Here is an 8,963-nt window from a genome sequence, read left to right on the forward strand (position 1 = left end):
GTACTACCTCACCCCTACAGGTGCAATTACGGAACTGCTGTGCAATTTTGGATGAAAAAATAATAGAAAACCTCACTCACCTATTAGTCAATAGAATAAGCCAGACAGTTTCCCAGCTCCGTCACAATTCTGTGACACTAAATACCTAGAAGCATGCACTTTGCCACAGTAAGAATACTGTAAGGAATGAGAACCATAAAGAAACCAAGCTTCAGCAGCTCCACCATTTTATACAGCAATTAACAAATATGAAAAAGATTCAATGACTTGTAGCCTAAGTCCTACTACTCAGTGGCATTAAGGTGTCTTACAAAGAAGCTGACAAGGATAATGTAGCAAACATTTGCTCTTTCTATATAGATGCATAGAAAATAAAACTTTTGTTGATTAGTAGTAATTACTCTCTAATTCAAGTGCACATTAGCCATTCCATTAGTCTCATCATTGACTGGAAAAAATGAAGTCAAACACTTGACACCCGGAAGATACAAAGAAGCTGATCATCTTCTCGTTCCATTTCAGATGAAATGGCCAATTATTACCTCTGGGACAACAGTGAAGAGGAAGCTAAACAATGATAATGAGAACTGGTATGCATTAAAAAAATGACTTCTTGGAGACAGGAAGCCAGAAACAAAGAGCTTGGACATTTAAGCAGCTAGAGAGAAGAACAGTAAAAATTGATTGTTCAAGTTTTCTCGTGACCTGGGTTTTTAATTTGTTTGTGCCAACTTGCAATAGCAAGTAACATAATGAAGAAATCTACAGACGCTGTCACTGGCGATACCATGAGGTACACGTGAGCATTGCAAGCCCACCTGCAGAGAGATTACTGCTGCTGTCAGAATGCCAAGGCACATTAACGGACATCTCCATGTTAGGTTATTATCTCTTACCAAACCAACCAACTCGCTCCAGGCCCCTCAATGAGTTTGCACTGTTAATATGTATCTCTGTACAAAAAAAATTAATTTATTTCATAAGAGGGAAATACAGAACACATAGGATGAAGATTTAATGTAATTTCTCCAGAAGTCTGTCTTTCCGGTGAATCCAAGTGTCTGTGAGACTGCTAAAAAACACCGACAGCAGCGCTTCGGTTAAGATGGAGAAAAAAGCAAACACTGTATATCATCAACTAAATATTGACTTGATTGTAAAGCAAACAGTGCAGAAGAAAATGTTTTTTTTTTTTCTCCCTAGATGTTGGTGTACGATTAGCGCTTCAGGCCACAAATAAGCACAGTTCAAAGTTCAACTCTGAAACGAAAACAGCAGTTCAAATCGTCACTGCAATGTTAGTCCTTTTCCTGCAAATGCAGTAGTCTCTAGTCCCAATATGTCACAACATTTGTTTACTAGCTCCTTCTCTTGCTAGTCTGTCAGCTTCTTCATTTCCTTGGAAACCAGCATGACCAGGAATATGCATCTGTCAGGATAAAAGTACAAGAGTGTTAGGTATGGAAAAAAAAAAAAAAGGAAAAAAAGTATATCCATTAAATTTGGTCATGTAATTCCCTCCTGTTCCCATGCCTCGCACATAGTCCTACGTCCTTCCCATTAATATTTGTAGTCTCTTTAATGAGCAAGAACTGAACTGTCAAATTGTGAAAATCAACTTTATGAGAAGTGTTGGGCTGGATAAGGATCACCTAACCTAAGAAATGCAGAGAACAGCACTAAGACACTAACTCACAAGTCCTGCTTTCAGAGGAAAGAAAAACCCCTCTGCATTCAGTGCTTAAACCAAGCTAATATTTTCCAAGAAAGACAGAGACCTCTATGCCATTAAAACCTTGGTGATTACAGCACTCAGAATACATCAACGAGATATGAAAACAATCTCTGGATTTTCAGATGTCTTAACAATCCAGCCTTAAAAATAAGGAACAGAAAATACTTTCAGCCGTCAATCAATCCTTGTCAGAAGTAAGGGTGGACAGGGTAGAACGAGGGTAAGAAAATCGGGCTTGGCATTTGACAAGACCTGAGAGAAGATGGACATGAGGGACTCGTGAGATTGTATTAGCTTTCTTAGGCAAGGTTTTGTCAGCCAGGGACAGGGGCTCCAGTACTTCTGTGAGAAGCAGCCAGGGGCTGTCCTGTGCCAGACACAGCCAGTTCCAAAACAGACTGACCACAGAACACAGCCACACCAGCCGAGCTGGTGGCTCCTCTGTGGCAGTGTATTTAAGAAAGGGTAAAAGCCACTACCAGCAGCTGTAAGAGAGAGAAAGGGAAAAATGTGAAAGAACAACTCTCTGCTGCAGCAGATCCATTACCATAAAAGTGCCTGAATACATTGCTCCTCTGGAAATAGTTTCCAAGTTCAAGAGATTCAGATGGAATGAATGTACTTAAAGCAAATATATATATATAATTAAATATAAAATACACTATGGGCAGCTGAACTTCAGCCTTAGGTTTAGATTTTTACAATTTCTACTACTCAATAGTCAACTAAAAAATCTAGTGGGAGTTGCAAACTCTGAAACACTTATAACACGAACAGAACATCTGCAACAGACTTCCCCTGAAGGAGAGCATGCTGAAGAACTACCCCAGTCTGTTTTCTATGGAGTAAACACAGAAGTCCAATAAATATGCCATTAACAGCCATGAAGTCAATGGTACAGAGACTTCTAGAACCAGCACTCCTTTACTGCAGTTAGAGGAAAATTTAGAGGTGGGGAGAAGACAGACTCTACCATGTTTAGCACTGCTATTAATGTTTACAGAAAGATACCTTTTAGCAATAATACATGCACAGACATGGTTTTACTTCTCTACTAGAGAGCTAAGTAATTTAAAACTAACACAGTGGATATTTTAACAACCTTTCTGCACCCAGTTTTCCTGGCAAAAATGCTGTTAAGGTACAGAAACATGTAGTTAGTTTATTTGGGGTATACCGTCTTAATTTTCCACGTTTAAAGACACTCGTTATTAAGTTAAACCAAAGAACCAGCATTTAGAGAATGCTGAAAAGCAAATCCAGGAGCTGAGCAACAACTCGAGGAGACAGTTATGTTCCAAGCTTAGGTTTCCAGAAACAGAAAACATCTGTAATAGTTATTTCTAAGTAGTAACAAGAGAAACAGCAACAAAAATATAAACATGTGTTTCAATAAATGAAATAGTAGTTACAAGAGCCTAGCTTACACTGAAGTGATCATCTTACTTGCTTTAAAAAGAACAAGCAACTTTATTGTATTTAGAGATGTACAATAATATTACATCCTGTAAAATTCTTTGTTACGGTCATACTTGGCAAGAGTTTACAAGAGTGTTTAAAACGTCATTAAGACCATGAAATGAGATGCTCACCCACTGAATTTCTATGCCTTTTGATAGATTATCAAGTCTTTCAAAATCTTCTTTATTTATTACACTTCCTCCCGAACTTGTTCTCCAGCCATTTGTTTTCCAGTTGTCAACCCAGCTCGTAATACCTGTGCAAAGGGAATATTACCATAAAACAAGCTATTAGAGAAGCCAGCAAGGATCACGATGCAGTGAACAACCATTTAACAGGTCTTTCAATACATTAATTCCAATGTCTCAGGTAAAGACATCAAATATAGAAGACATTGTTTGGTTCCCTGCTACTGCCTTTCAGGATTGTATTTTTCTATTTTTGCTTCAGTTACTTGCCAATGTTTTCCCAAACAGATATTTGAAGACTACAACCTTACATGCACATTACACACACAATTAAGGCATGAACTTCAACAAACTGAATCTAAGGATTTGCTTGACTGTACAGTAAGCTGGGACAAATCTGTTTTGAGAAATTGAAGAGACACACAGAGGAATTAATAGACATCTTAAGGCTTGTGCAAGCTAAACAACATTTTAGAAAAGGACCACATGAGCAGATTTCTGCAGAACAGGATCTAACATTCTGGCCATCTGATGCCGTCCAGTGAAATTTCCATAGTATTCCTTAAACAAAGACTTTTTTGTTGGTTTTTTTTTTTTTTTTGGTCTCATGCTGTCCAGAGCAGCAAAGAGATATTCTTACTGCTTTCATAACAAAAGACCTGAACTAAACAAACAATCATGGACCTTGCATACCAAACCCCCTAAAAAACAAGCCAAACCACATCCATTTGTACTTCACTGCAGGCCTCCTCTTCTCATAAATATATATATATGAATATATATATTTATATACACACACACACAGAATAGCTTTGATTAAGGAATGAGTTGCTGGACCTGTCACTTCCCGCTCATTTCAAATTCTGCTAGCTTGCATGTGTGTGAAAGAGGTTCTGATTAGAAGTGAAGTATCAAGGACTGGCGTTCTGCCCCTGTTCTGGTTTTTAAGTTGAATTAAGGACAGTAAATATTAAGAAACAACTTACATAATTTTCTATGACTTCTCTCCACATATGGAAAGCAGGAAATGTAACTGTACTTCAAGTTCGTGTATAGTTTCTCTAATCCAAACAAAACCCAAACCAAAACGAAACTATAGAGTCACTATGCCAACTTCTGAGCACTATCCTCAGTGCAACCATAACAGCATGTACATGAACAACATTCTTCTAGACTGTGTGTGTCATACTGAATGTATTAAGACAAAAACCGTTTAGTTACTTCTTCATTCTTCCCAGTAACAGGCACTTTGTCTCTAATTGTATTTCATGCAGTTAGCAGGTCATCCTTCCAATATTCTAAAAGTTTTTCACCAAGCGGTCATAAGTACTGAATTCTGTTAGGCATTCTCTTCCTTATACTCATCTTCCCAAGCCCCAGTACGTTCTGTGGGCCTTAAGAAATTGCGCTCAACACCTTTGAAAAATCAGGAAAACCATCAACTTACCATTAATAGTGAACTTGCTATCAGTGTAAATGATTAGTTTCTTGATGTTCTGACTCTTCGCTTGCTCAATTGCTTTGCAGGCTGCCTTAAGAACATTTCAACAGAAGCACAGTTCAGCACATGATTTTGAACACATATAACTAAAATGCCAGTCAAGTACCTGATGTTAATACAGAAGAACTACAAAGAGTATTACTGTAGTCTCTCCATCACTGAATACCATCATGCTTTACAGCAGTTTCCCAAAATGACACATGCAGATGATCACTTAATGAATCAGAAAAACAGAGAGCAACTTAAGTTTCCCTAGCATTTAAAAAAATTAAACCTGATGTTCAATACTGCAGGAGCATCTCTCTGCCTATTTGCATAACTACCCAAGCTCTCTCAATAGCACAAGTTTTAGGCATCTTTGTAACTTTGGAGAACAAGGATGCATACAAGTTCAAACTGTTTGTAACCCCTAAAAGGTAGGTTGTGCTTTTCTCTTGGTGCTATGAAATATAATAATAGTAGTGAGAGAAGTGGCTTGGACTGAATGTAGAGCTGAAAAACTCTCCAATGCCAAGTTTGATCCCTGGCACACCATCAGCTCTGCTTGTCCCTCACTAAAAGGAACTCAATGCAGTTTAAGAAGATCAGCTCCCCCTTTCAGTTTACCTTCACATTGTGCAGGCAGCAGCAGTACCAGAATTAAGATTAGGTGAGAAGGAAGACTAAATCTGCTGCTGCCAAGAAAATTTTACTTCAAAAGTAACAGAAGCTACTCTGAGAATTATTTTTTATGTTTATCAAAGAAATATGATACTCTGACCTTACGCAGTAAGAACACAATTGTCCTCTTAACCACAATTAAAGCAGCTGTTACCCAAAGTCTGAAACATGCACATTAATAATACAAAGGATACTATAGAGATTTGAGAACTTTCCTAATGCAAAGGTTGTTTTAAATATCTGTGCTTGGCCTGATGACATTTGGGAGTTCTCAAATTGAGTTATTACTTGTCTGAAAGCAATAAAGACCACTAAAACCTAAAGAGAACAATTTGTTTCAAGTCCTAACAGCTGGCATTTTGTGTGCTTCCCTCACAGCTCCCTAACTGGTTTCTGAAGGCCAAAGCTGAAATAATCACAAGCACACTATTGCTTTCTTCATGCAGAAACATTTTAGGATGTTTACTACTTACATGTATTTCAGCTCTTTGATTAGTCTGCCGTCCAGGAAGTCTTTCACTGATATTTCTGTATCCAAGGAACAAATAGCAGATTAGTAACTCAAAATTATCCATGGTGTACAATCGTTACATATTAGAAGCATACATAAAACAGAGATCATTTTTATCTTATAAAGGAGATGATTGGAGATTCTAGGTCTAACTTCTCCTACGCAGTGCAACCTGCATATCTGCACCTGCCATCAATATGCAGTTACTTTTGCTGTCTATGGTGCACAACTGCAATTATTTTAAGACTTCCTGCATCTCTTGAATTCCAGCTTCAGCCTCTTAAAAGTATTATTTCGAATCACTTTTCTCTACATCCTTACTTGCTAGAAAAGCTGATTTCTGTGTTCCCGCAGTAACTCGTTACTCTAACAGCACTATCATTAAGATAGGTCTCACTAGCAGGATTTCATATTAAAAAGGAGGTTGGTACTGCTAATCACACCCAAGACAAGTATTAGCGCATATATATATATATATATATAAAACAACGATAAAAAAAACCACCCTATTACTTACAAAGGGTGGCCTGGTCCCCAGTAGACACCTATTCCAGCACGTGCCCTGTTACGCCCGTTACCCGAGCAGCAACCATCTGTATAAACGACTGCAAAGTCACCTGCAGGAGAAGTCCCAAAAGTAGAAGTTGAAGCAGTCCTTCAAGCACACAGGCTCTTCAAGCAGAAATAAACATCTGCTAGCAGATTAATGCCCAAACTCCCCTCCCTGAACAGCCCTTGAAAATGTTACCTACAGAAACTACCCTTATAAATTAGGAATGCAGAACACCAGAAGTCCCACTGCAGCTTCACTGCTCCCAAATCAGTCAGCTTCCCAAAGCATATTTATACCAAGTCCCAAGTTCTCTCTAAAGTTCTTGCCTTCTTGAGTCAAGATTAAAATTTGCCAGCTAGATCTGTATTTAAATCAAGCCTGTAATCTAGATGCGTGTAAAAATCACAATTGTAACGACCTGATAAAGCTGTATGCTGATGTCAGTTAAAGCCAATTTATATTACATTGAAAACACAACATGAAATAATATATTGTGGCTCAGATTTCGTTTTAAAAAGGAAAGACAACAATGTTACACTGGGCCTGCTGGGTGTTACACTATGGCAGCTGGATGCTGCCATAGAAAAACCTCCCTAAAAGCTTTACGCTGCTGTTTATGAAAGAACACAAACAGCTGAAACGAATTACAGGAAGAATCAAAGACCTTACCCATATATGAAAATTTATCTCCGCTGACTGTTGGTGCCAAGTGCACCTCATCATGTTTTGCACGTTTGGCAGTATGTTCTTCATTCGCAGACTGTTCGTAAGGCCTTTTGCACGTACTGCAACACAAGATATCTTCTTTTGATTCCTCTCTCTGGCTAGTATTTTCCTGTGTTACAGCTGAAGGACCATGGGCATCTTCAAAGAAAAAAAAAAAAGAAAAGAAATAGAAGAAAAAACCCACCTACATACACAGGATCAAGTTTTATTCAAAACAACTCAAGACAGCAATTTTGTTTACACCTAGTGGCAATGCCAGTCTGTTAAACCGACACCTCACCCCAAAAAATTATGGAAAATATATAGTCGTGTATGCCAGTCATTCTTACTTCCAGCTCAAAGTGAAGCTGAGTCATATTTAACAGCCTTTAAACAAAAACAGACCCAGCACAAGCAAACCGTAACAGATCACAGAATGGCTCTGGTTGGAGTCTTAGAATCACGGGGTCATAAAACAGCCTGGGTTGGAAGGGACCTCAAGGAACATCTAGTTCCCTATGGCAGGGATGCCACCCACTAGATCAGGTTGCTCAGGGCCTCATCTAGCCTGGACTCAAACACCTCCAGGGATGGGGCACCCACAACTTTTCTGGACAACCTGCTCCAGTGCCTCACCACCCTCTGAGTGAAGAATTTCTTTCTAGCCTCTAATCTAAATCTCCCCTCTTTTAGTTTAAAACCATTCCCCCTTATCCAATCATTATCTACCCAAGTAAAGAGTCCTTCTCCATCCTTCTTATAAGACCCCTTGAAGTACTGAAAGGCTGTGATGAGATCACCCCAGAGTCTTCTCTTCTATACGCTGAACACCCCCTGCTCTCTTAGCCTTTCCTCATAGGAGAGGTGCTCCAGCCCTCTTAATATCTTTGTGGCCCTCCTCTGGAGCCCCACATCCTTAGTGTGCTGGGGGCCCCAGACCTGAGTGCAGTACTCCAAGTGGGGCCTCTGCAGGACAGAGCAGAGGGGGACCATCACATCCCTCGACCTGCTGGCCATGCCTCTGTTGATGCAGCCCAAGACGCAGGTGGCCTTCTGGGCTGCAAGTACGCACTGCTGGCTCATGTCGAGCTTTTCATCCACCAGAACCCCCAAGTCCTTTCCTGGAAGTGACCTTAAAGATCCTCAAACCCCAAACCCGACACCTAGAACATATTTACGGAAATATTTACTACTATTTATGGCCGCACCGCCTGCAGCCTCGCAGAGAGCCAGGCGAGGGGAGGCGACCTACCTGCCGGCCCGGGCTGCTGCTCCCCGGGCGTGCCGCTGTTCACGAAGGCCCAGGCTTCCCTCTCGGTGGCGAACTTCTTGAAGCTGGCGGCGGCGAACCTGTCGACCTGCTGCTGGCACTCCGCCCTGCAACACAGCGCCCGGCGACTCCGTCAGGTCGGCCTGGCCCGGCCCGGCCCGGCCCCGCGGCTCCCGGCCCTGCCCCAGCGGCGGGGCCTTACCAGGTGCGATAGACGCCGGTCCGCCGGCCCCTGCGCACCGCGTAGAACATGGCGCCGCCCTTGGAGACCAAACAGGAGCGGCTGAGCAGCGCGACCAGCCACCGCAACATGGCGCCGCCCCGCCGCCATCCGCCCCCCCCCCATGCCCCCCCCGGCAAGCGACCAGCCGCACCCCCC

General features: G+C 41.2%; 1 protein-coding gene across 1 annotated transcript; it reads right to left on the bottom strand.

Moving 5' to 3' along the window:
- Positions 1-210: 210 nt before the first annotated feature.
- Positions 211-8,938, bottom strand: RNASEH1 (ribonuclease H1). Its single transcript, XM_035320989.1, has 8 exons — positions 8,787-8,938; positions 8,567-8,691; positions 7,279-7,473; positions 6,574-6,673; positions 6,019-6,073; positions 4,832-4,916; positions 3,328-3,452; positions 211-1,429 (listed from the first exon to the last, which is right to left on the bottom strand). The coding sequence occupies exons 1-8, from the start codon at positions 8,894-8,896 to the stop codon at positions 1,343-1,345; spliced, it is 882 nt and encodes a 293-aa protein (XP_035176880.1). The 5' UTR covers positions 8,897-8,938; the 3' UTR covers positions 211-1,342.
- Positions 8,939-8,963: the final 25 nt, after the last annotated feature.

This window comes from Oxyura jamaicensis, chromosome 3 (assembly GCF_011077185.1).
Source record: "Oxyura jamaicensis isolate SHBP4307 breed ruddy duck chromosome 3, BPBGC_Ojam_1.0, whole genome shotgun sequence".
In the NCBI taxonomy this organism is placed as follows: Eukaryota; Metazoa; Chordata; class Aves; order Anseriformes; family Anatidae; genus Oxyura; species Oxyura jamaicensis.

What these genes read in the sequence shown, in the direction of transcription:
- RNASEH1 (XM_035320989.1), bottom strand. Translation starts at nt 8,896, where the DNA reads ATGTTGCGGTGGCTGGTCGCGCTGCTCAGCCGCTCCTGTTTGGTCTCC. An exon ending in TGGGGACCAGGCCACCCTTT is followed by an intron (nt 6,074 to 6,573) that starts GTAAGTAATAGG and finishes CCTTGGATACAG; the next exon opens with AAATATCAGTGAAAGACTTC. An exon ending in AAGGCATAGAAATTCAGTGG is followed by an intron (nt 1,430 to 3,327) that starts GTGAGCATCTCA and finishes TTATCCTGACAG; the next exon opens with ATGCATATTCCTGGTCATGC.